Source organism: Neolamprologus brichardi, chromosome 7 (genome assembly GCF_056152115.1).
Source record: "Neolamprologus brichardi isolate AB-2024 chromosome 7, ASM5615211v1, whole genome shotgun sequence".
NCBI lineage: Eukaryota > Metazoa > Chordata > Actinopteri > Cichliformes > Cichlidae > Neolamprologus > Neolamprologus brichardi.
Genome location: NC_142110.1, coordinates 8,237,288 through 8,264,300, shown reverse-complemented (window position 1 = coordinate 8,264,300; position 27,013 = coordinate 8,237,288). Strand labels below are relative to the sequence as shown.

General features: G+C 42.6%; 1 protein-coding gene across 4 annotated transcripts; it reads right to left on the bottom strand.

Moving 5' to 3' along the window:
* Nucleotides 1-1,741: 1,741 nt before the first annotated feature.
* Nucleotides 1,742-26,851, bottom strand: LOC148101919 (liprin-beta-1-like). 4 transcript variants are annotated; one of them, XM_087843004.1, is made up of 16 exons: nt 26,697-26,851; nt 26,406-26,438; nt 24,643-24,698; nt 24,489-24,554; nt 24,294-24,369; nt 23,748-23,848; nt 23,388-23,479; nt 21,862-22,039; nt 20,193-20,274; nt 10,207-10,412; nt 9,319-9,408; nt 8,284-8,397; nt 7,875-8,006; nt 7,027-7,119; nt 1,942-2,003; nt 1,742-1,826 (listed from the first exon to the last, which is right to left on the bottom strand). In XM_087843004.1, the coding sequence occupies exons 9-15, from the start codon at nt 20,254-20,256 to the stop codon at nt 1,983-1,985; spliced, it is 720 nt and encodes a 239-aa protein (XP_087699130.1). In that variant the 5' UTR covers nt 20,257-20,274; nt 21,862-22,039; nt 23,388-23,479; nt 23,748-23,848; nt 24,294-24,369; nt 24,489-24,554; nt 24,643-24,698; nt 26,406-26,438; nt 26,697-26,851; the 3' UTR covers nt 1,742-1,826; nt 1,942-1,982. The 4 variants fall into 4 exon arrangements, with proteins under 4 accessions (XP_087699130.1, XP_087699127.1, XP_087699126.1 ...); XM_087843001.1 differs by lacking the exons at nt 1,742-1,826; nt 1,942-2,003 and having other exon boundaries at nt 6,905-7,119; nt 23,748-23,889; XM_087843000.1 differs by lacking the exons at nt 1,742-1,826; nt 1,942-2,003 and having other exon boundaries at nt 6,905-7,119.
* Nucleotides 26,852-27,013: the final 162 nt, after the last annotated feature.

The window sequence follows — 27,013 nt, the reverse complement described above, 5'->3', positions numbered from 1 at the left end:
AAAACAAGAGCATGACTGAGGCAGATGCAACGTTATGGACATTGGAGACTCTAACTCGCAAAATGACCAACACAGATGCAATCTTTAGACCAATGGAGACTCTAACTCACAAAATAACCAATTCCCTATCCAACTACCTGAGACTCTAACTCAGTATTATTACCTTTACTTGAGACTCTAACTCAGTATTATTACCTTTACTTGAGACTCTAACTCAGTATTTTTACCTTTACCTGAGACTCTAACTCAGTATTTTTACCTTTACTTGAGACTCTAACTCAGTATTTTTACCTTTACTTGAGACTCTAACTCAGTATTTTTACCTTTACTTGAGACTCTAACTCAGTATTTTTACCTTTACCTGAGACTCTAACTCAGTATTTTTACCTTTACTTGAGACTCTAACTCAGTATTTTTACTTGTAACCGTACTTCAAATTTCAACACTCATGAGATTTTTTCCTCAAAATCAAAACAGACACTCACCGGCAACTTTTACTGAATAGACATTTAATTTTATCGTCCAATTCAGCACACTTCGGATAAAATCAACAGGCCTGTGCCTACCTCTTTTATAAAGGCGCCTGTCCACTCAGTTCGATTGCCGGATAATGTCTGCCCGTCTGACCACCTCGGACCGTCCAAGCCTCCAAAACTTTCCTCCTCAATACCACAGGACGAGCCCCCAAAACTGTTACGGATTCAAATATTGGGAATGGATACAGGAGGAAAACCAAAATAACCACACTGGTCCGGCCGGGTCAAGTCAAACGATGATTTAATGAACACACGCGTGGGAGATGGACACCATACAGCAGACAGCATCAGATCTCAAAATGGTGGAGCCTTGATCAAACTCTTATAGCCTCTAGTGGCCCCCACCTAATCATAAAAGCCTAAACATTCACATCTTTCTCACACAGCGCCTAAGCTACGACCTTGGCTCCCTGTTTATCTGCTCCTGATGAGATGGGGCAGTATGCTCTGTTCTCTTCTAATCAGACAAATAAGGCGATGACTTTCTGTGAACAATATTTCTTATAACTCAGCAGTATAATGCATCATAAAACAATATCATCCATTCACAATAAATCAGCAGTCTAATGTAATGCAAATCAATTTACCAAATGTAATAGTTACCACCTTCTTCTAATTCAGGAGCATAATGCAAACTAAAACTACATAATAATTCACAATCTTTAATTAGGGGTCTAACATGGCATAAAATAATATTATAGTCCGACACAGGCAACCGCATGCCACATGACTGAGACGCACCGACCAAGTTTGAGACCGACCCGTGGCCCTTTGCTGCATCTCCTCTCCCTCTCCACAAACCTCATCTGGGCTTTTCCCTCTCAGTTGTTCAGCATCCGTGCCTTCTTGTTTTTCGGACTCCACAGACGGAGGGCTAGCTCGGACTGTGGCCCATCCATCACCAGAACTCTCAACGTGCTCATTATCATTTGTCTTTGTTTCTGTAATGGACCAAAATATAAAATCAAATTATTTAACACATGATCCTGTTCACAAGATGTAGGAAGTAGCTCAAAAGTTTTCGCACACAAAACTATACAAACAACAAGGGGAAAAGGCAAGCAACCCAGGGATAGCTGAAGGGTCTGTGTGGCAGCTAAAGCTTAAAATGCATTATTTTAGCACATCATTAATGTCAGTTTTTAAATGCTGTGAATCAAATTTTATGTAAATTTGTCAAAATACTTAAATTTTTAGATTGTAACCTTTCTTTCCCTGCACGGACATCACCATGTCTTGTACTTTCTTGTACCGCAGCAGTGACTGTTTCAGTTCTTCAATTTTACGATCCTGCAAAGGAAAAGGTAATGAAAAAGAAAAATGAGGTCAGTTTATCCCCCCCCCCCGGAGCAGCTTTGGGTAGCTGGGATGTGATACACGGTGAATCCTAGTTGGTCACATGTACCTTTTCTTCATTTGCTGCCATCAAAGACTCCACTGCCTTCTTCATCCTCTGGACTTCCACATCTAGAGAGGAGAGAAAAAGATTAATGAAAGAGTTCCTGGTGTGAAGTTTGAGGGTGTTAAAATGTGAGGATATGTAAAATTTAAACATACAGGATGCAACATTACAGGCTGTCAGTCCAGCAACATCACGGCCACACTGCTTTTTAGAAACCAAACGTACACACAGTGTTGGTGTGAGCGGGTGTTTTACATGTTAACCTTTGCTCAAACATTTCCACTTTTCAACACACTGACACACACTCTGATAGCGGTCCCTTTCAGTACTTGTGTATTTTGGCATACCTCAGCCTTTTCTACCAGTTTCCCTTCTTTCTTCACAGCCACCCTTTCACTGAGAACATTTCTGATACTTTAGAAAACAGATGGATGAACAGAACTTTTTTTGTCCTCCACTTGTTCAGTTTCCTAATTTTTTTACACTGCAAATTATGCTTATATCTCTCAAACTGTTATTGTTGGCAGTAGGGATGCACCGATACCGATACTGGTATCGGGTATCAGGGGCCGATACTGTAAAATGTGTGTGTACTCATACTCGTAAAAGTTAACCGATACCATGAACCGATACCAACTTATTTCATTAATCAGAGGGAGGCTTGTCATTTCTGTTGTAGTTTTTTAGATTGGCCACTAGGGGGCCAATTATTATTTTATTTATTATTTATTTTATAATTTTTTATATTTTATTATTTATTTAATAAGAATTATTTTGTTTGTTTGTTTACAATATGGACACTCTGCAATAATTTAAAAGTTTATTTTATTCGCAAACCTAATTTGTATTTATTTTATTCCAAACAGAAGTGTTTATTTATTATTCTGAAAGCTCGAGACAGTGCCAATAGTTCAGTGATATTTTGTAAAATTACAAAGTGGAGACTCTGCAATAATTTAACAGAAGTGCTTATTTTTCACTTGAAATTTTTTTGTGGTCATTTTTATTAAGATTTTATTTTTTATCGGCAGGGAATATAATAAAACCTGTCTTCCAATTAATTGTATTTGTGTGTGTGTGTGTGTGTGTGGTAGAAGTATCGTTTTTTTGTACTCTGTATCGGCAAGTACTCAGATCCAAGTATCGGTTTGAAAAAATTGGTATCGTTGCATCCCTAGTTGGCAGTGAAACAAAAGGCCAAAACTTTGAGATAAATCTACTCAAGGATGACTACAAACAAAGAAAATCCTTCTTCTGGAGTGAACCTGATAGAAAAGCTGCAGAATGACCTCAAGAAACTCATTTATACTGAAACATTTTGAGAATCTGGCTGAGCAGAAGCAGTCCTAAGGATAAACTGTCTGTTAAACATTAAACTGGTCTGGTCTACAGCTACAAATGTTTATTCAAGGTTACTTCTACCCAAGAAAAGTTTGACTAGTTATTAAACTCGGGGGCCTCGCTTATTTTTCCTCACCTGCACTGTAAATGTTTAAAAGGTATGCTCAAGACATGAAGGTAGCTTGTGTTTTTGCTTTAGTCAATAGGATTCTTAAAATGGACACTTGTAATTTGTACTTCAATATAGAGAATCATGGAGAGTGCGTGTGCTGTGCATGAAAAATGAAACTGTTCTATACAGATGAATGTAGAGTATAGTATATATAACTGATGGGAAAGTGGACATTTATTAAGACAGCTGTACATGAAAGAAACTGAAAAGCACAACAGCAGGACAGGTTAGCAGGGTGCACACACACGCACACACAGGTTGCTGGTGAAGAGAGGTAGGTGATTAACGTTGGAAGACATGAGTCAGAAGGTGGAGTAAGCAGTCTGAAGGGTCACAACAAACAGTTCATTCTTCATTCCTGCTAACAACACAAGGCAAACTGTTCTTGTTGCTGTTGTAGCCGGGCATTAAAAACTCAGTGACAAGATTCGTGCCATTAAAAAAAAAAAGTTGAGATGTGGCGCGCTGTGGTCGGGTACTAGCACTGCAACTGGTTATAATGGACAAGCAGAGTTCAGATGGCTCATGCTCGTTCATGCAAATAGGGGTGGAGGTGAGTGCAATAATAAAATCACGGACATAAAAACCCCCCTTATGTTTTTCTTTCAGCCTCTTTCTAAGAGTTTCATCTGGATGAGAGACTAAACAGGACAAGAAATTATAAAATTGGTGCCTAGTAAATGCAGACTTAAGGAAGTGGTGTTTCTGATTGCACTTGACTTAACCATGCATTACAGCAAAATGCAGTAATGCGTGGTCAAGTAAATTATTTGCAAAAATACATACATTTTTGAGCGTGAAAACAGAATCTAACCAGATTTAATCGTTTTATGCCTCAAAAATTAAAAAGAAGAAGAAGAAGAGGTGCCAAAGGGAGAGGTCAAAAAACCATAATCATACAGCAAGCACAACAGTCATCCTGGGAAAAGCCGACCTTCATCGCCTGGAGTTTGTGCTCTTTCCTCTGTTTCTCATACTGCATCTGGCCCATTTTGATTTTCAGGCTAGAAAGTTTGGCCATTAGTGACTAGCAGTAAAGAGACAAGCCACGGAAAGAAGAAGAAAACAGAAATGGGAAGGAGAGAAGATAAAAAGAGATCAAGAAATGTTGAATATCTAAATTTCCAGGAAAATGACCACTAAAGCAGATTAAAAGTAGGCACCGCAACAAACAACAAAACCCCCAAAGCTACACGCAGTTACTACATGCAGTTCAAGAAGCATACGATAGAAAACATCCAAAGCAATCATCTGGAAAATTCTAGTAAGCAGAGTCCCTCCTTCACCTTTTCTAACGTCAGCATATAAAAGGGTGGTGGCAGTCTGATAGTCAGCTGGCCTTCACCTAGTTTAGTTTAGCTTTTTGTGTTCTTGGTTAACTTCTCTTTTCAAACTGTAAAACAAACAATTTTCTTGTCTGTGTTGTAACAATTAAGGGTCCATTTGATATTTGAACTCGTTTCCTTTTGCAACCAAAACCTAAATTCACAGCATTCAAACAGCCATGAGAATCTCTGAATGAGAAGGAAAAAAAATCCTAAATAACACGAAAAAATCTTAGATGTTGTTAATGGAATTGGATTAAGAGGCAAAAGGGTGACAAACTCTTTGTGACCAGGAGAGAGGAAAAAAACATGGTGGTTAGTAATCCCCCAGCCTCTGACTGACCACCTTCAAAGCAATTGCATCAGTTACCTGGCAGAAGGCAATTTGACTCAAAATAACTGAACTCCTTCTCAGACAATTTGGTAAAGGTTTGTCAATATGTCATCTAATTCATAACACCCCATTACACTGCAATCAATCAGAGTCACTGTTCCAGTGAGTGCAAATCATCTATGATGAGCCTTTTTGCAATAGAGGACTCAAGTCAGTGGCTGCATTGTGGTTATATCCCACATAAAAAGGAAGGCTGCTGAGCACCAGTGTCATTTTGAAGAAGTTGAATCACCATCCTGCAGCAGTGTGGCACCATTTGTGGAGGAACTTTGAAATTTCTGTTTCAAATTTATGATGTTCTGGCTGGACCCTGAATATAAATACATTTTTGATGCAAAATTCTGTGTACGTAGACAGCAACAGATTGGCCACATATGTCAACAGATTTGCAACTTTTGCAGATTAATCACAAACACATTGCAAGTACAAAAAAATTCCAAAAAGTTAGAACTCCTATGGACAGAAAGTCCATAGGAGGTGTAGAAGTGGCAGAAGCTTTTCGTTTCAGTGGTCTCAGAATCTCCTCTCTGCTTTTCAAAGATGATGTGATTAAGCTGGCTTTATCAGATGATGGCCTCCAGCTCACACTAGAGCAGTTTGGAGCAGAGTGTGAAGCAGTGGGAATGAGAATCAGCACTTCCAAATCTGAGGCCATTGTTCTCAGGCGGAAAAGGGTGGAATGCCCACTCTGGGTCAGGGATGAATTCCTGCCCCAAGTTGAGGAGTTTAAGTATCTCGGGGTCTTGTTCATGAGGGAGGAGAGAATTGAGTGGGAGATCGAAAGATAGATTGGTGCTCTGGGTGCAGTGACGCGGATGCTGTGCGGGTCCATTGTAGTGAAGAGAGAGCTGAGCGTGAATGTAAAGCTCTCAATTTACCGGTCGGTGTACGTCCCATCTATGGTCACGAACTTTGGGTAGTGACTGAAAGAACGAGATTGCAGATACAAGGGGCAGAAAAATTAGCTTTTACTGAGTGGCTGGCCTCTTCTTAGAGATAAGGTGAGGAGTTCAGCCATCCGGGAGACACTTAGATTAGAGCCGCTGCTCCTCCATGTTGAAAGGAGCCAGTTGAGGTGGCTTGGGCATCTGACTAGGATCTCTCCTGGGCGCCTCCTGGGTGAGACATCCGCCACCTTGAGGAGGTCCCAGGGCAGATGCAGGACATGCTGGAGACATATCTCTCAGCTGGCCTGGGAACACCTTGGTATTTCCCTGAAAAAGCTGGAGGAGTTAGCCAGGGAGAGGGAGGTCTGGGCTTCTCTGCTTAGGCTGCTGCTCCAATAGTGTAACAGAGCCCCGGATAAACGAAAGAAAACATAGATGGATGGATGAATAGATTGCATTCAGTTTCCCCCCTCCCCTTCAGATTTTACACAGCATCTGAACTTTTTAGGAATTAGGGTTGTAAATGCCAACTCAACCCCATTTCAATTTAAAACCGACACTGTATTATCACCATTTTGATCCATCAAAGCCGCTCTGCAAATACCAGCTGACTGAGTGATCACAGTCCTCGTCCACATCTGCAAAGGAACCATTTCCAAGGCAACAAGATCCAAATGCTCATTGCATAGTTGCAAAAATTCTGGCTGTGCTGTGGTCTCAAACCACTGTTTTCCCTACTGTGACTACAGAATAATACTATACAAATAGCAGCTGAAATGGTTGCATGAATAACTTTATCCAGGTAACAAGAGATGTACAGATATTATATTTTTTTAAAGGGCATAAAAGAACATTTCAGCTGTTAAGTATTGACTTTAAACAGAATGGTGGATTTTGGCTGTTTAAAAAAGGGTAAAACTAGTCCTTAAGATACATACACAGCCAGTAAAGTGCTCTGGGATGACTCACCTTAGTGGATTTAAGTTTCTTTTCATACTGTAGTTTTTCAGTCTCCAGTTCAGTCAGTCTGTACCGCAGCTCATTAATTTCAAGAATCAAATCCTGACAAAAGAAACAAAGAACAGGTCACACCTTAAATACTGAAGGATAATTCCCCCCCCCCCACACACACACACACACACACATTTTTTTGTCCTCTAGATAAAAATTTAACTCTAAGATTCCAAAATGAAATTTAAGTGAATCATTTTAACATCTCATTAACTGCTTCCATCTTGCAAATGTGACTTGTATCAGCAAAAAGTTCTATAAAGTGACTACAAATGCATTTGAAAGCAGCAAATCAGTGCTTCCAAGCAGCAGCAGTGACAAAATGAGGGGAAGCTGCTTGTAGAAAAGAAGTGATTTATGTGCTGTGAGGCGGAACACGGACAGCAGCTTTTTGTTCCAGCGGGGTGGAAAAGATGGCCGCGCTGCTACAACAAGACCATGACGTGTTTGAAAGCTTTCCAGACATTCTGCTCGGTCTATCTGGGAAGCAGAGAGCTTCCCATCTCTAGTAAACAAATGACTGACAACATCTTTATAAAAATCTTGTCTAATAAAGTAACAAAAAAAAATCCAATTAATATTACAATAATGTGGGTATACCGTCAATGGCTAGTTTAGCAAATACTAACAAGGAATAAAAATGACTTTGAGACTGATAATAAGACGGGATCCTCTCTCCCCGAGATTTAGGACAAAATAAATGAGTGTTTCATTATTGTTGAGCCTGTGTGTGTCTGTGTGTGTGTGTCTGTGTGCGTTAAGTGAGATAGAAAAGAAACATTCAGAAACAAAGAGGATTAGTTCACCTCGCTGTCCCTAAATCCGTCATCAAAGTCAAGCCTCTCTTTTTTCATACTGTTGAGTTTCAGCTTAAGGTTGGACACTTCAGACATAAGCTCAAGCTTCTGAGTCTCCAGAGTAGTTCTACACAGAAGCTCCTGTAATAACAAACAAATAATCTGTGTAAACAACACTGGTAGTACAGGAATTATTGTGTAAAGGTGGAGACACAAAAAGTCATTTGCAAAGCCTCAATGAGTAACAGTTTTAACAAGACGCCCCTGTTACACCCACTTATAAACTTAGCACAGCAGTGCACACAGTAGATGTTTACTTGACAGGAGGGTGTGAACTCAGCTCTTCCAGTTGAGAGTCAGCACCACCCAAACTTTCCCGTCCTCAGAGTGTAAGACAAACACACAAACACACACAGACCTGTTGCAGCATCTCCTCTGTGGCGTTGAGCTTCTCCCTGTGCTCATCCAAACACAAGTCCAGATCCCGAATCTTCTCCCCCTGAGCCTCAACCTGGTCTGTCAGTACACTCACCTGCATGAACACAAGGTAACACATTTTTAGAAAGGACAGCAAAGCCTGATATTAAACAAACCAAGGGCCAAGTTATTAAAGAACATGATGAGCCAAAGTTATCAGTTCCACTCTTTGTACTATTATAGATTTTTAAGAGTTTCAAGTCAGAAGAGAAATCTCTCTTAGTACGTCAGGGGTGGCGGCAGCTTTAGAATCATGCAATCAACATATACAGATACCCTGCTCCTAAAAACAGTGAGGGAGAGAACTAAACAAATCTGATCACAGTTCAAGTGCAATAAATCTTTTGCATGTGGGGCAGAAACACGAGCAAGCTTTGAAACCTCCAGTTAGGTTTTACAATGTTTCAGTTCCTTTCCAGATCCTGGAGAGTCCACCTGTAGCTACCCATAAATTATACAAACACTGGCTAATAATTACATTAGTAACCATTTGCCACCCCAGGGAAATTCTTTAAAAATCAACAAACAAAAATGAATTCAATAATAAAGCATTATGTGAACTATTATTCAGAAATTTGCGGTTTCTTGACGTTTTCAGAGCAGCAGCAGATTTATTGAGTTTATTAAGGACGTCAGGCTGTGCTCCATTTTCACCTTTTAACTCTGCGTTGGTTTAAGTACTAGGAGTATTTTCTTAAGTAAAACAATATTTATCAGTAAGTGTTTTTTGTGTGTCAAACCCCTGACTTAATTTTTAGAGCTTCAAGCATTCTTTCAATGCTTGATGTTGCTAGGTTACAAAAATGGTTTTCTCGCCCGCCATTGTTTACAGTGTTGATAACGCAAGTCCTGCCCCTTCTTGTTTTTGACTGGTCGATGAGAGGGAGAAGTAACATCGATGAGCTTCACAGGACTTTTACAGAAAATAGACGGTGGAGGAGATGGTAAAATTATGGAATTACTGCTAGACAGGTACCTGAAGCACAAGAGACTCCTTATCAGTCTCTAGTCGTGAAAGCCTCTCCTGGTAGTGGTCACCTCCACCCAATGAAATGTGTCCGTTAGACTGGGGAGAGAAAAATAAATTATTAGAAGAACTCTTTAATGTCTACTAATGTTCTCAGCTGAAATTCTTCACATCAAAGTGCCTGAGCAGCTACACCACTTCACCCTGCACAAATAAAACCTTACATGGTTGAAATGGAGAGCTCACATTCAGACTGCTGTACACAGAGTGGGTTACAGTATTACACAAAAACTCTCACTGGCCTGCAGCCAGTCACTGCTCTGATTCACAAGAAGTCTGTGCGTTTCTTGCTGCACATCAACTGTGACACCAATACAGCTAATCCATCTTGGATTCCATGGGAACCCAGCAGTACAGGACAATTGTTCTGCGTTTTCGCTTAGCAAACAAGCCATTTGTGGACTTGGATACAAGACTGTTTGCCCACACTGTTCTGTATTAATACAGCTTTAATTTGGCACACGCAACAATCAGAATCAAACCAGCTGTGCTACAGTTTGTTTGAAGGACGTCATGCCCAGCCATCACAGGAGAAACTCCTTCCATGATTTTTTGATTTATTATTAGTCCTTTATTTATCCAGGTAAAAAAATCTCATTGAGATTAAAAATCTAATTTCCAAGAGAGATCTGGCAAGATTACACAACTTGCACCGATTTCAAAAACAGAAAATGCAACACGAGCGCTACAACGGTTTACCCTGAGGCTACACTTTTCTGGATGGCAGAAGAGCAAAAAGTGGTCTGTTTGCTTTAATTTCTAAAGACCTGCTAATAAACTTTATCTCTTTCCATGAATCCAACTGATATTTCTAACATCCACAAGTAAGGGTCTTACCATGTGACCGTGGAGCCACTCAACAAAGCTGTCAGCTGTGGAGTCGGGGATCTGGCATCGTAGACTCTCCCTTTCCTCCGAGTCCATCAACTCTAGGACACTTCTTAGGTCTTCCAAAAGGTGAAGCGCTCGCAAACTACCCATAAAAGGTGACGTAGGCGACTGGCAGTCAAACAAACCATTGGAGTAGTCTATAGCTTTGGAACCTGAGACAAAAGAATCACAACAGGAATAAATATGAGGATAAAATTAGTCCAGAGACAGACTGCAGTGTCATCTTATGCTGCATGTGATGTTTGTTGACAAGCTTTAGTGAGTAAAAGTTCTCATCTGCTAGATTACAGAGGACATCAATCATTTTGTGGCTCAGGCACTAACAGTAATTGAAGAACACAATATAATTTTCCAAAATGTTGGGATGCTGTGTAAAATGTAATCACATTATTTAAAGCCAACACTGAATACACAATTTATAAAAATGTTGAAACTGAATAACTGTCATTAAAAGAAAAAGCGTATGTTAAAAAAAAAAAAGTGTATTTCATAAAGGTTGGAACATGTTTACCACTGTGTTGCATCACCTCCTTTTTTAAGCAACATTTTAAGCCTTCTGATGAGGACACAAAAGGCTGGCAAAGTCACAAATGTTCCATCCTTACAACAGGTTTGCCTCTCCTTTCTGGACCCTTCTTATAGACCTTTGCTACTTTAATTAAAGTAGAATCTGGTTTGGCATAATCTTGCTAACATAATCAAAGATCTTAAAGACATTGTCTGGATGGCAGAACACATTACAATTATGCTGCAGCATCGATAGCACCTTTACAGATTTGCATGTTACCCATGTCACAAGCACTAATACACCTCGTCACATCAATACTGATTGATCAGACTAAAGAACTTTTTTTTCTCTCGACTTTTCACCAGTTCATGTCAAATGATGTCATGCCAAGTCATTTGTGTTATATATATGTAAGGCAGTGACTGGAATAGGTCACAAGGTGTCGCTGTTGAGCTGCATATACATTGTAAATTTTAGCAATTTTGACCATTTGTCCTCTGCAGGACACCGTAGTTCAGAGTTCTTGTTCGCGCGGGCGCCATCTTTGTTCAGTGTTTACTGTGATTTGCAAAGGTAAGCACTGTCAGAGGTGTACTGCATTGGTTTTTTGTTTAAAAATAAGTGTTCCACTGTGTAAAATGGCGGTTTGCTAAGCATATATTGTGTTTGTTGGGAGGTTCATGTATTGTCTGATGAGAGTATGAGCAGTTTGTGTGCATGTTTCATTTGGTAATATCTGCCGCGATTTCGGGCTACATTCCCGCTAGTTAGCAGAGCACTCATTCGGGAAAAGTAATGCAAGATGAAGCATTAGCTTTCCAGCTACAGTTTGCTGGTAGTCCAGCTATGTTAGTTTTGTCTCATACACATTCCTGAGACCGAGGAATTTTGTAAAGACATGATTATTTTTGCTTAATGTGTTTTTTATATATTTGTTGTTGTCTTTTACTATGTCGATAATCACGCAGTGTTTACTGTGATTTGCAAAGGGCCAGCAGCAGAGTTGGAGTGGTGCTTGCCCCAGCATCTGAATAAACGGCGCGGTCCGAGCCACAAATTGAACGCCTGTGTCCGACTGGTCTCTCTACTGTGCACCCCAATCCAACACAAACTTACACAACGCAGAGTCCGGGGTGTAGGGAGGCCCCTGCACTGGTTGGGTTACATCTTTGGTGCCGTGACCCGGATTTGTGGCACTTCGAGACCGGAGAGAAAGCAATGCCGACACCCCCAGCTACGCTGCTGCAGTAAGAGGTGTTGCCGTCTGACGGGGTACTGAACTAAGTATATAACTGCCTGTGCAGCTGTATTACTGGGACTTTCACCTCCCCAGGCGTATCCTTTGAAAGTGAAATCTTGGGGTGGTTTCATTTGAGGGTTTTCTGTCATTGAAAAAAAAAAAAAAAAAAGACTCAGAGACTTGAATTGTAGTGAGAATGTTAACTGATGTTCCCTGTCTATAATGATAATCATCAAATGCGGTTAAGAAATTGCTTCTGATTTGTGTCATTCACAACCTCTGTGTTGAAGATAGTTGTTTAACTGCACTCTGAGTTTAATGCTGTTTTTTTTTGTGAATTCTTTTTTGCGTTATGAGATGATAGTTGTCATACATCTGTGTTGTGTTCTATTTTACTAGAAATAGATTGTACTTACTCACACTGAAAAGCATACAACCCACATACATTTTTTGGTGCAGCTAAATTGGAAATACAGGACAGTGAAAATGATGAGAGACTATGCAGACACTCCGAAGAGGGCACAGCCTCACCTTTTGAATGAAGGGGCAACAGCTAGCGTCCGTACAGTGGACCAACAGTCATCAGTGAAGTCGAAGCTGGTCACCCAGTTCCCCAGCTTCACTGGCCAGCGGCTACAGTATCACACCCCAATCAGGGACCTCACCGACTCTGGGCTGGGCACACAACAGACCCCACCACCAACCATGCTTTCACCCCAGACTGATCTTGGCGTGGCTCCAGCTCATGCCCCACCACTGCCAGCCTATGGAGGCCAAATGCAGGTGCCCTCACACCTATCTGAAATTCGCCCAAGTTCAGTGCCAGCCAATCAGACAAGCCAGTCCAACCACAGCCCTCTAACTACAGCCCCTCCAGTGTTTCAGCCAGATGTACAGATAACTATGCCCCCTGCTTTTTCTCCTCAGGCCAGTGTCCATGCTACACCGGCACCCCATGTTGCCTCATATCCCAACTACCCAGCGGTGCAAAGTACTCAGCAGCCCACCCTGAACCAATCATTTAACACTCCTTACCCAACGATGACCGTTCCATTCAGCTCCCAAGCATACACCAGCCATCTGTATTCCACACCTGCCCCCCAAGCCACCATGCCAAGCCCCCTAACAGTGCAGGGAGTGGGCATAATGAATAATCGTTCTGCAGCCGAGCAGACCCTTGAAAGTTCAAAGCATGGGCTGACCCCCCGTTTGCCCCGCATGCCACTAGCTGCTGTCCATGACTCTCGAGCTCCCCTCCACTCATCTGCTATAAGCTCCAACACTGTCATGCCCCCTATTGTGAATATGACCCATGGAGGTTTTATAGCCCCACCCGGCACCCATGCCTCAATGCACGTACCAACCTCTGCTTTAGACCCCCAAGTTAGTGGACACCCTGGTATACCCCCCCAGCAGGTGCATACCTCTTTAAGTGCTCCTGGCGGGGCTGCAGCCAACGCTAACCCCCCACTAGCTGCCTACGGTGGTTTTATACAGACTCACCAAGTGAAAAATGTCCAAGCCTTCACTGGCAGTGCTGACAGCAAGGTCCTTGTAGAGGACTGGATTCGTGACATGCAGTATCTTCTTGAGGCAATAGAGCTCCCGATTCACCTACGCTTTTCCACGGTGGTGCGTCACCTAACTGGTGAAGCCCGAAAGCTGGTCCTGAATCTACCTCTCCATGTCCAAACACCTGAAAGGGCATTCGAAGAACTGAGAGCAGAGTACGGCGACACACAGAGCTCCTCAGATCTACTAGCGGACTTCTATGAGCGTGTTCAGAGGTCTGGGGAGTCTGCCTGTTCATATGCTATAGCACTGGAGGCAACACTGCGAGCTGTGGAAGAAAACCAAAGAGGAGGCAAGCCTTTCCCTGACCGTGACAGTAAACTCACCCGGCAGTTCATACGGGGGATTAATGATGAAGATGTGTATGCGAGGATCTCGCCAATGAAGCCCCGGCTTTTGAGTTTCCGTGAGCTGCAGGCTGAGCTCCGAAATTTAGCAACAGAAACAAAGAGATTCCAGCCTCAAAACAAGTCAAAGAAAACTTATGCCCAGGTACAAGTGGCATCAGAGTGTAGTGTGAATGTGAAGGCAGAAAAGGCTAAACATTCCTCAGAGTGGTCAGAGCTAGCAGAGATGGTCAAGAAATTAGCATTGAGCCAGGAGGAGCAGATGGCCAAGTTGACCCACCTTGAATCGAGAATTGATGCTCCATCCTCTGCCACTCCACTGAGAGTCCGACCACCTCCTGGGGCTGCAACCCCAATGTCAGTGGTCACATGCTACCGGTGTGGGAAGCAAGGACATATAGCCCGGGTTTGCAGAGCAGTGCTCCCAGGGCCTGATCAGACATGGGCACGCGATCCTCAGCCTGTGACCCCCATGGAGGGAAACACTTACTCAGCTCAGCCTTTAAACTGATAAAGCCCATGGTCGCCGGGGCAACCATGGGTGAGCAGCAAGTCCCCACAGTGCAGGTGAACAAAGGTGACGGAGGAGAGAGCACTCCCCTAGTTGGTCCCAGGAATGAGGGAGAGGTGGAAGTCAACGGAATGAAGTGCAGGGCACTCATCGACTCTGGCTCCCAGATAACCAGTATTACGCATCAGTACTGGCGCAGCCACCCCACCCTCCATAAACAAAAGCTACAACCTTCTAAGATACCTATAGAAGGTGCAGGGGGCCAGAGTGTCACCTACCATGGTGTGCTACGCATCGACCTGAAATTGTTGGGGAGAGAGTTTAAGGGTGTGCCCGCTTTTGTTGTCACTAACACAGAGTACCGCTCCTCTGTTCCTCTGCTTGTAGGAACTAATGTCCTCCGTGCCTCCAGAAGCCACCTCCAGGCAACCTACGGCTTGCAGTTCCTTCTCCAGGTCAAGGAGACTCATCCGGAGTGGTACACCTCCCTGCTGGAGATTGAGAGCACTGAACAGTGTGATGTGGATGACACAGTGGGCCCTGTTGTTTACACTGGTCGTAAGGTACACATTCAAGCTGGGAAAGAGATGGATTTAATGTGCAAAATAAAAGCTGGACCACAAAGAAAGACTTATACAGTCTTAATTGAAGGCCATCCCTCCCTGCAGCTCAGCCAAGACATCCTGGTCGCCAGAGTTCTTGCTGATGTAAAGAAAGGATGTGCCCCGGTAAGAGTGATGAACCTCTCCCAGCATGCTATCACTATCAAGCCTCACACGCATCTGGCCAAGGCATCTCTGGTGGAAAGTATTGTGGACTTTTCAGACAGGATGCAGGGCAGTCATCACATTCGCGGAGGCAGAGAAGCATGCCTGGGTATGGACCACGTTGTGGCAAGCCAGGAAGTGGATTTAAGTGGCGCAGACGTCGAAAACGAGCACCAGCGTTCCCTTCTTAAAGAGCTGGTGGAAAGGAACGTAGGTGTGTTCTCACAGCACCCCCTGGATTATGGCCATACAAAGACTGTGCAGCATGAAATCCCTCTGGTCGACTCTAAGCCATTTCGACTGCCTTACCGTAAGAGCCCCCCATCACAGTGGCAGGATGTGAGAAGGTTGCTGACAGAAATGGAGGCAGCAGGCGTTATCAGGCCCAGCAAAAGTCCATATGCTTCACCTGTCGTGATCGTAACCAAGAAAGATGGATCACTAAGGCTGTGTATTGACTATAGGAAACTGAACTCCTGCAGCACGAGAGATGCTTTTCCTCTCCCCAGAATAGAGGAAGCTCTGGAGGCTCTAGGGCAGGCAAGATACTTCTCCACCCTTGACCTCACTTCTGGTTATTGGCAGGTAGAGGTGGCGGAGCATGACAAACACAAGACGGCATTCAGCACCCCTATGGGGCTGTTTGAAGCAAATCGGATGCCCTTTGGACTCCAGAATGCTCCCTCCACCTTTCAGAGACTCATGACCTGCTGCTTTGGCGACCTGAACTTCACCCACCTCCTAATCTATCTTGATGATCTCATTATATTCTCCAAAACCTTTGATGACCATCTGGAAAGACTGCAGCTGGTGTTCGATCGGCTTCGGGAGCATGGCTTGAAGTTAAAGCCTTCTAAATGCCAGCTAGTGAGAAAGGAGGTTCAGTATTTGGGTCACTTAGTGTCTGCTGAGGGGATCCGGACAGACCCAGAAAAGATCAGCAGGGTGAAAAACTGGGTGAGGCCCACAAACCGCAAAGAAGTGTTGCAATTCCTGGGATTTGCTGGATACTACAGGCGGTATGTAAGTGGGTACTCTACCCTAGCTGCTCCCCTGTACCGCCTAACTGCTGGTGACCCCAGGAAGAAAAAGAGAGGGGGAAAGAAAAGTCTGGCCACCGATCCACCCTTTATGTGGACAGATGAATGCGAGAAGGCATTTAAGACCCTAAAAGAAAGGCTGACAAGCGCTCCAGTGCTGGGATATCCTGACTATAGCTTGCCTTTCGTTCTGCAGACGGACGCCTCAGGGGAGGGTCTGGGCGCCGTTCTAGCTCAGGTCCAAGGGGGAGCTGAGAGGGTCATAGCCTTCGCCAGCAGAGGTTTGAGCCCAGCAGAGACAAGGTATCCTGCACACAAACTTGAGTTCCTTGCTCTCAAATGGGCGGTCACAGACAAATTCTACGACCACCTCTATGGGCGTAGGTTCTCTGTCCAGACAGACAATAACCCTCTCAAGTATGTTATGTCCTCAGCAAAGCTGGATGCCACAGGCCAGCGGTGGGTGTCTAGGCTGGCTGCTTTCGATTTCGATGTCCAGTATCGGAGGGGACAGAGCAACACAAACGCTGACGCCCTCTCTCGCATGTCTAACCAGGAGGTCATGCACATCCTACAGACATGCCCTCAGTGGGTGGGTGTCGATGAACAGGGGCATGGTGTGACACAGGCTACCCAGGATATTCAAAGCCTCACTGGCCATGGCACGCCTGCAGGGGAGGAACTGGAACTCGGGCCCCCTACATCCACTGAGCCTTACAGGGATGTGGGGATGGAATCCCTGCCCACCATGACCAAACAGGAGATCCGTGCAGGGCAGAAAAAAGACCTTGTTATTGGCCCTGTCTTGCACTATAAGAGTATGAACCAGAAGCCAAGCCGCAGTGAGCGAATGAGTGCTGAAGGGCACGTGCGCCTTCTCTTAAAGGAGTGGAGAAGGTTAGTGGTAAGGGATGGCATCCTGTACCGCTGCGTCCAAGACAGCCAAAGGGGAGTAGTTGAGCAATTGGTGCTACCAGAGGATTTGCGTATATCAGTCAAGACTGCTCTCCACGATGACTCAGGCCACCTTGGTTTTGAGAGGACATTGCACATGATAAGGGAGAGATTTTATTGGCCACGGATGTTTCAGGAAATCAAGGCTTGGTGCGAGCAATGTGAGAGGTGCTGCCTTAGGAAAACTCCAACCGCAGGGGTCAGGGCCCCCCTGGTCAGTATCCACAGCAGTGCCCCCTTGGAGCTAGTTTGTGTGGATTTCTTGACTCTTGAGAAATCAAAAGGTGGTATCGAAAATGTCCTTGTTGTCACTGACCATTTCTCACGCTATGCACAGTGGCTAAGGTGCTGTATAGAAACTTTTTCTGTCGGTTTGGCTTCCCAGCAAAATTGCATGCAGACCAAGGGCGTAATTTTGAAAGTGCTGTGGTGAAGGAGCTTTGTAAATGCACCGGCATCACTAAGACCCACACCACGCCCTATCACCCACAGGGCAACGGGACAACTGAACGGTTTAACCGCACCCTCATGAACATGCTGGGGACGCTAGAACCTCACCTGAAGCCCCGGTGGCACGAATATGTGGATGCAATGACACACGCCTACAACTGCACCCGCCATGATTCAACAGGGTACACACCATACTACTTGATGTTTGGCAGGCATCCACGGCTCCCTGTCGACTTGGTTTTTGGGCTGTCAACCACTAATGGGTCGGGGGGATATAGCGAGTATGTCCAGACCCTGCATGACTGCTTGTCACAGGCTTATGCACAGGCTAATCAGGCCTCTCGCCAGGCTAAGGGTCACCAGAAAAGATACTATGACCGACAAGCAAAGAGTCAAAGCTTCAGCCCGGGTGACAGAGTCCTTGTTAAAGTGTGTCATGTGGAGGGGCGAAGCAAACTCGGAGACAAGTGGGAGTCATGTCCATACATTGTGGTGAAGAAACAGCCAGACATGCCGGTGTATGTGGTGCGATCGGAAAATGGTGATACAGAGAGAGTGGTCCACCGCAACCTACTCACACAGTGTATGTTTCTTCCAGTGGAGCAGGTGGGAGAGGAGGCAAGGGAGGAAATGGAGCTCGATGTGGAGGAGGTGCATAGAGGAGAGATTGAGGATGTAGAGGACAGTGGAGAGCAGGCTGGTGAAGTAATCAGACACGAGGAAGAGTCGGACACGATCGAGGACTGGGAGGCTGATAGCCTGGAAGGAGGTGGGGAGGGAGTTTCAGCTGAAGCAGCAAATGGATCACTTGCCCCCACAGGACCACGGGAAAAGGACACAGGGGCAGGACAAGAGAGTGAAGATTGGAGGGGGAATGAAACTGCCAGGGTCACCCACTCACCTCCCAGACCAAGTGAACCAAGGAGGAACTTGCCGAGGAGTCGGCATCCCCCAAAGAGACTGACTTATGGGTCGAGAGTTAACGAACCAGAGGCGGATCAAAAGAAGATAGAAAGGGGATGGAAGCTGTGGCAGAGGGCCAAAGCAAGGAGGGCTGCAGGAAACACGTAGGATGACACAGCCAGTGTACCCATACTAATAGGATACACACATAGACATTTTCGCATTACACTGCACATCTTCCCACACCGTTATTCTTTTATACATAGTGAGACTGTTTTGTTTTGTTTTGTTTGATGACTGGGACGCCATCACTTAAAGGAGAGGCGGATGTAAGGCAGTGACTGGAATAGGTCACAAGGTGTCGCTGTTGAGCTGCATATACATTGTAAATTTTAGCAATTTTGACCATTTGTCCTCTGCAGGACACCGTAGTTCAGAGTTCTTGTTCGCGCGGGCGCCATCTTTGTTCAGTGTTTACTGTGATTTGCAAAGGTAAGCACTGTCAGAGGTGTACTGCATTGGTTTTTTGTTTAAAAATAAGTGTTCCACTGTGTAAAATGGCGGTTTGCTAAGCATATATTGTGTTTGTTGGGAGGTTCATGTATTGTCTGATGAGAGTATGAGCAGTTTGTGTGCATGTTTCATTTGGTAATATCTGCCGCGATTTCGGGCTACATTCCCGCTAGTTAGCAGAGCACTCATTCGGGAAAAGTAATGCAAGATGAAGCATTAGCTTTCCAGCTACAGTTTGCTGGTAGTCCAGCTATGTTAGTTTTGTCTCATACACATTCCTGAGACCGAGGAATTTTGTAAAGACATGATTATTTTTGCTTAATGTGTTTTTTATATATTTGTTGTTGTCTTTTACTATGTCGATAATCACGCAGTGTTTACTGTGATTTGCAAAGGGCCAGCAGCAGAGTTGGAGTGGTGCTTGCCCCAGCATCTGAATAAACGGCGCGGTCCGAGCCACAAATTGAACGCCTGTGTCCGACTGGTCTCTCTACTGTGCACCCCAATCCAACACAAACTTACACAACGCAGAGTCCGGGGTGTAGGGAGGCCCCTGCACTGGTTGGGTTACATATATATACATACACACACAAATACCAGCATTGTAACATTACTCTGAACAGGTGAACAGACATCTGGGCATAGACCCACTGAGGGGGGAAGGGATATGGAGAGAAATGTAATGCATATAGGTGACTGAATGAGATTTACATAGGTAAAAAAAAGAAAAAAAGAAGGGACGACCCCCCCCCCCCCCCCAAAAAAAAAAAATGATGCTATGAGATTGACCTTCACTTGGATTCTTTTATTGGTAAAGACTGACAAATACATGGGGTGGGGCATTAACTTTTCCCAGCTTTTAAAAGGGGTAGAAAAAGTTTAAGAACCACTGGTTTAGAGTTACACAGACTCAAAGTGCAAAGAATAAAGGCTAGATGGAGCACAAGATATCACATGACAGCTTGAATGTCAGCTGTGCAACAAGCCATAACAAGACACCAGATAAGGGCTTATCAATGTTGACTCAACCTGGAAGACCTGCAGAGACTTTGTTGCTTTAGGCTTTCACAAGTACTAAAAGTCATGGTAAAATATTGCGCTGATACTTTTTAACGGGAGAGGTTTACCTGCTATAATTCCATCCATCTGCTCAAGAGCAGCAGCCAACATGTCGCTGGCATCAGACATCATCTTCAGTCACTGACAAACCTATAAAGACCAATAAAACCAGTTTAAAGGGTTAGCCCCGAAACACAGTAAATGTTTTAAAACTATTTTTTAAACTACAGTTCAGTTCACATTTCAACTTACAGGTTACAGATTTTTTTTTTTTTTCCCAAACATGTCTGCTCATTTGCTCATGCACATAAAATAAACTTTTATTGTTATGTATTTCCAGTTCACTCTTGAGCAGGATGATCTTTGAATGTTACAGCTTTAACCAGACATACATTTTTAAAAACTTGTTTAAGCCACAAAAAACAAAACGAAACAAAATAAAATTTCCTGATTAGCAGAGGCAAATCAAAATTGTGAGATACCCAGTTGGGATAATGATTACAAATTTTGACTTATGGATGGCAGCAAAGTGGCAGAAACCTAGCGCACCGTAGTGCTGGAAGATAAAAATTGTGTTTTGCTAAGAATTTTGATTTCGATCTCATGTTATGCATATTTTGATATGCCAGTTGTTTAATATTAAATTAAACCAATATCTAAAACACTGGTGTTCTGAATGTCCTATCAACAGGACAGTGGGAACTTTGTTTGGATTGAAATAAAGATGCATTTCCGTGTCCCAGTCTTTACATTTGCCCAAACAACACAGCAGTCCCTTTCTCTTCTGATGTTCGAAAGACCCTGCTGTATATTTGTACATGTTTAAGCATGCAAATAGAGATGTTCATGTGCACACAAACATCCACTGACACCTCTTCTTTATTCAGCTACCTTCAATCCTGGGAGTGCCCAGCACTGGGACGTTCCACCAGTTTCAGACTTTATGGAAACCACCCACAGACTGAGCACTGTTATTTAAGCATTTCTGTAGTCACAGTTTCCATTATGTGTAAAAGAAGCACGTACTAAAACACAAGACTCGACACAACACACAGCAGACTGAGAGGAGATGAGCACCCAGCATGCCACTGGTCCACAGTAAAGTGCTGGGTGGTTTCCAACAGTAAAATCCTGAATGTGTGTAAAGATGCTTCTCTCAGTAACAACAGTAGCTGCTTACTACACATTTTGCAAAAGACCTGACATTTAGAAATGGCAGGGCAGAATTCGAGCATTTTACAATGTTTCCATGGAAGGACGAGGGCTGGTATACAAATATTTCTGCACATATATCCATAAATATTTCATGCCTGTGTGTGTAGACACCCCGAAAAAACAATTGCAACCCATTAGAAACCCTGCAAGGGATGACCTTTGAATGGTTGTCAGCTAAAATCTAAACTAAACTGACTAATTGATTTAATTATACAAATCATACTAGTTTATATAAGAATTTGGTTTGCTAATAAGCAGCACGAATTCAAAAGTCAATATAATTTAGAAGCTAGAACTAAGAAATAGTTGACATAATATCAGCTACAGTAATGTGCAGGGGTACTAATGTACATTTTTTATTTAATTACACTCTCTTGTTAACACAATTATAACATCAGAGCCATCTTTGGATCCTTGGTTAACATCCTTGCAAGCTTTGATTCGGCTGCTGTTCACAGTATACTGCTCAGTGCATGGTTAAGCTGCTCAATTAACACTTTGACAAAGTTGGATTTCACTCACTTTGCTTTTGCAGGCAGAAAAGCAGTTTAGAAATTAGTAAATTAGAACAGCTTTTGCACGCTGGCCGAAGGATCAGGTGTGCGACTGGCTGCAGGAGCAGGGTCTTGGTCTTTATGTAAACATGGCTCGCGTGTGGATCTCCTCTGGACAGACGCTGCTACAGGCCTCGCAGCTGGACCTGGAGAGGGTGCGATGAAGCAGAAGAATTTAATAAATTTACCAACACTGGAAGAAAAGCATTCCTGCCCTGAACTTCCTGTGCAGTAACTGGGGAATGTTGTGTGTTTAATCCAAACTTGTGGATGTTTAGGAGCTGGGCATCAAACAGCCACTGCACAGAAAGAAGCTCCAGCTGGCTCTTCAGGCCCTCGGCTCAGAAGAGGACAATAAAGGAAAGCTGGACTACAACTGGGTGACAAGTAAGTACCAGCTGCTAGTCGAAGATATGAGTCTGCTGGTCTGTTTTTTATGTTTGTGATGTTTTCATCAGAATTGTGAACATCACAGCAGATGCCTTTGTGTGAAAGTAACTGAGAATAAAACAAAAAAACATGAAGGAGATTTTTCTGCCTGGATTTTTATAGCAGACAACCTTAAAAAGATTCTGCAATTTTGCATAATTTTAAAAAGTTTTAGTTTCTTCAGTATTGAACAGCAGAAATTAGGCTTTCTTGTCCGAGGTCATTTAAGTAAAAAAAAGAAAAAAAAAAGACAGCGGCCGACAGCGCTGTAAAAAATGGTAGACTTGTGGGTAATAAGCAAATGAATAATGCAGAAAACAGAGATTTGAGATGGGTGTTTGAAGTAGAGAGAGAGAGAGAGAGAGAGAGAGAGAGAGAGAGAGAGAGAGAGAGAGAGAGACGTAAACACAGAGCGGACCCGACGCATCAGAATCGGTGAGCTCCGACAGCGTGTCCGTGTACAGGCCATCAGGTGAGAAAGCCGAGAAAGAGAAAGCTGATTCTGATGCATCGAGTCCGCTCTGTGTTTACGTCTTTGTGTGGAATCCGTGTACCTGCTCTCATTTGCTGTTTGGTGGTTGTTGAATTAGTTTTGTGAGCTTTAATCTGAGAATCTGGCGTTTCTGGCAAAACACAGTTCTATTTAAAAGTCGTTTCAGGATTTAATGAATCGATATCGCTTTATTCAAGCTACTCACCTCTCTCTATCCACCTGCACTTTCAACTGGACCACGGCCAATCAGAGAGGTCCCGCCCCTGACTATCTCTGAATGGTTTAGTCCACGATAGGGGCATACTGTGTGTCTGTTGTTGACCACAGAGAGTTGCAGAGATTTTTTTTTGTTACCCGAAGAGTTGGTCACACTGGTGTGACCAAATATTTTTTTTAGTTGCACCACTGAAAAATTTGGTCGTATTTGCGACCAAATTAGTCGCACTCTAGAGCCCTGAATGGTCATCAAACATTTTACTGATATATACTGAGATGCCAAAACTCATCATTAAGGGTCCAGGTGAGGCCCTTCAGGGGGAAAAAGTTAAAATGAGAGTGCTATGGTTACGTGCCTGGATCCAGGGGACATTCGTTGAGTTTTGAAAACTCCATGGGCGTCTTTCCCGTGAGAATGCAATTCGAGCTTCGCAGCATGATGGGCATCCTGAGAAAAGCAGAGTTATCTTCATTAATAAAATATGAATATTGCTTCAGTGTTGTTATAAAGCAGAATACGTCAGCACAAATGAGTGAAGAAGGTCAGTTTATCAGCAAACAAAGCTTAAAAATCACAAAAGCTAAATCTTTTTTTAGCACTTGTTGGCTTACTGAGCTTTGCTGGAGAGGTTTTAAATTTGTAGATTTGATATAAATGTAACATAAATATGTCTGCATCACAGAAAAGAAGCAGGGGAGGGGGAAAAAAAAGATACCTTCCAATGGGCAGCGCATTGCGAATTATCCTCTGACTGCCACGGGTGTACTCTATATCCACTGTGATGGGCGCAGAGTAGGTCATATCTCTGAGACGACACTTTGGGATGAAACGGATGACTCTCAGCTATATCTCATCATCTTTAAAGGAAAGTATTGGAGGTGTAGGCACTCAAATATAAGTAACAAAAATAATTAATTAAGAAATACCTCTGAGGGCTACAACTAAATGCCAGCTGAGTCTAGAGATGCCTGAGTGAGACATGTTCCCTCTGTATTTAATGTGTGATTATCTGTCCAAAGTGTAGAGAATTAATGTGCAATGATATATATAAATATATATATATATATATATATATATATATATAGATATATATATATATATATATATATCTATATATATATATCTATATATATATATAGATATATATATTTTAACTCATTTAAAGCTGTGTTTTTGATTACTCAAAGGCTTTATTCAACTTTAATTAAACCACAGTAAACAATGGTTCATATTTAACAGCAGAAACACATGCTACTCTCACCTCGTGGGGAGAGACTGGTCTGGTTACATTGAAGCTTTCTTCCACATCCGGCATGCCAACATAGATATTGAGGTATCTGCAAATATTTAAAAATCCATTATTTCCTCTTTTAATAAAAAACAAAACAAAAAAACAACTTGTTGTGCATGTCTGCAGTGTTAAGGTCAGTGATGGTGGATGCACACAGTGACTTACTTGAGGTACCACATTGGATCAGCATCACTTGTGATTTTCTCATTTGCCTTCATAATTTTTTTTGATCTAGAAGAAGAACAAATGAGACATTGATGCTCAAAATCCAAATGTACATGAAAAAGCAGCAACAGACAAAGAAATGCTCATGTTTTACCTCTACATAATGAAATAGTTGAATGAGTCGATGTGCTGCTTTACCAAACCTTTCACCTTCAAAACACACATGATACACATGTTTACTCTCCCAAATAATATTACTCACACAGATGTAGACCCACCAACTGTTCTGTCATCATCACACAGGAGGATACTTTGATATTTGATGACAAAGAAAAGTAATTTAAAGAAGGTCCATGACTTAAAACTTTGACAGGGTAAAAGAACAAGACACGCTGTACGCGGTATATTTGGTCATTATGGCAATATTTCATTATTTCATGGCCATACTGGACTCAAATGTTTCACTTTTTACTAAATGTATTTCTTTGGCCAAAAATATCTTGCTAAGGAATCAGAAGAAAAATGACCAGATAACCACATCAATAAGCTTACCAAAACTGCTTTATGTAACTTAAAAAATATAAGATTAGAAAATCCCTATCTCAAACTGACTGTGAGAAATTGGACATCAGGGGAGGTTAGTTTATTGCAGCGCTCTAGTTTCAGGACTCCCCAAATTATCAGTTGGATTTCCCTTACTCATTTAAAATCTAGCCTTGGAATCCTTACAGGTACACAGAAATCACAAAGCTTTTGATGATTTGGTACCCAGTACAGACATCTCAGGTCATCAGTTTCAGATCTGTTCTCAAAATCGTATCTTAGTGTGTTGAGGGTACTTTCAGATATTCTGGCTCTGTTCCTTGGAGCAGGCTGCTGACCTAGGATCAGTTACATCTCTGTGTACATTGAAAAACAGACTCAAAACCTTTTAAGCCGCACAGGCCCACAGCTAATAGATGCTGTTGTTTTATTTAATTGTTTTTAATGCCTTAAGACATCATAAACCTACAAAGGGTTTTTTTCAGCTGTCATGTAATTCTGTATAAATAAGCATTCTGTAAAATATGTAAAATTTCTGTATAGCTGTATATCTCATATTTCTGTATAGTTTTTTTAATTTCATATTTCTGTATAGATTTTCATATTTATATCCTGTTCATAGCCTGTACATAGCTTGTACTCACTACAGCCTGTACATATTTATAGTTATAGCATATTCATAACATACCTTCATACCGTGTACATTATGACATACCATAATAGATCAATTTCTGTAATATACATACATATCTATATTATTGCTAATAAATATTTGTAATACATCTATATTATGGCTAAAGCACTTCTTGATGGATGCAAACTGCATTTCGTTGCCTTGTACCTGTGACATGTGCAGTGACAATAAAGTTGAATTCTATTCTATTCTATGTAATGACCTGTACTATTTAAATAAACATGTCATTGTTATTGTTTGACTGCTTTGGAGTGATAGGAAGGCAACAGTAAGTCAAATTACTACTACACCACTACACGAAACTGAGGCTACATTTTGCACAGACTCAGCAATATAAGATTGGAAAAAGGTTTTCTGGTCTAATGAGTTTTGATTTCAGAATTTGGTGTGAACATCATGAAAGCATGGGGCTGCTGGTTGGGGGACATTATCTTCTCACACTTCAGTCCCCAGTTGACTAAGCACCATTTAAACACCAAGGCTTGCTGAGGATTGGTGCTGACCACAGTATGGCTGCTTCCAGCAGGGTAACGCACCATCTCACAGAGCTCAGATCACCTCAAACTGTTTTTATAAACATGACAGCACACTATTATAGTTTCTACCATACTTTAAACATATTTTAATCAAGCAGCATTAAAATTTAGTAAAAGTGTGTAAGGGCTGGTGTGTTCTGTTACCTTCAGGAAGGCTGGTAACAACTTCCATTTTTCCTGTTAAAAAGGGAAAAAGAGCAAATAAACAACAAGTCCGTTTTTATTCATAACGCGAAAACTATTCAAACTGTGTACATACTTATGCACTTTCTCCAAATTGTACACTAGAAAAAATATCTGTCAGAAACAACAAACTGGGACACAGGACGTTCCCCTTCACTCTGCATCTCTATGAGCTAACAGCCTCCACGCTAGCGTTAGCATCTCTGTGCTCGTGCTGCTACACTTTCGGTCCTTTCCAGTCTTCATACTCACAGCTACGGTGTTGACAGGAGCCGCCAGCTCCTGTGGAGTCATGTCGCTAAACTGTCCTCCCAGGACCTCCATGGTTTACTCCACTGCTTACTCCACTGCTTAACAGCAAACACACAAAAACCTGTACCAACTGTCAGTGTTGATATCTTGCAAGCGTGACTCCTTTGTGTTGCACTCTAAAACGTCCGTACGACCGGAACCAAGAAAAGCGTTCCGATTCTGTAACTCAAAAGGACTGTATCGTTCTACTTTTTAAAAATTACCTCATATAATATTGTATTGTAACGCACAGTTACTCACGATTGCGTCACAAAAAA

Excerpts from the sequence above, each read along its gene's own strand:
- LOC148101919 (XM_087843001.1), bottom strand. The coding sequence starts at position 20,256 with ATGATGTCTGATGCCAGCGACATGTTGGCTGCTGCTCTTGAGCAGATG. Across the intron at positions 10,413-20,192 it reads GATGGATGGAATTATAGCAG|GTTCCAAAGCTATAGACTAC; the intron begins GTAAACCTCTCC and ends CTTTTGTCTCAG. Across the intron at positions 8,007-8,283 it reads CAGAGGAGATGCTGCAACAG|GAGCTTCTGTGTAGAACTAC; the intron begins GTCTGTGTGTGT and ends TTGTTATTACAG.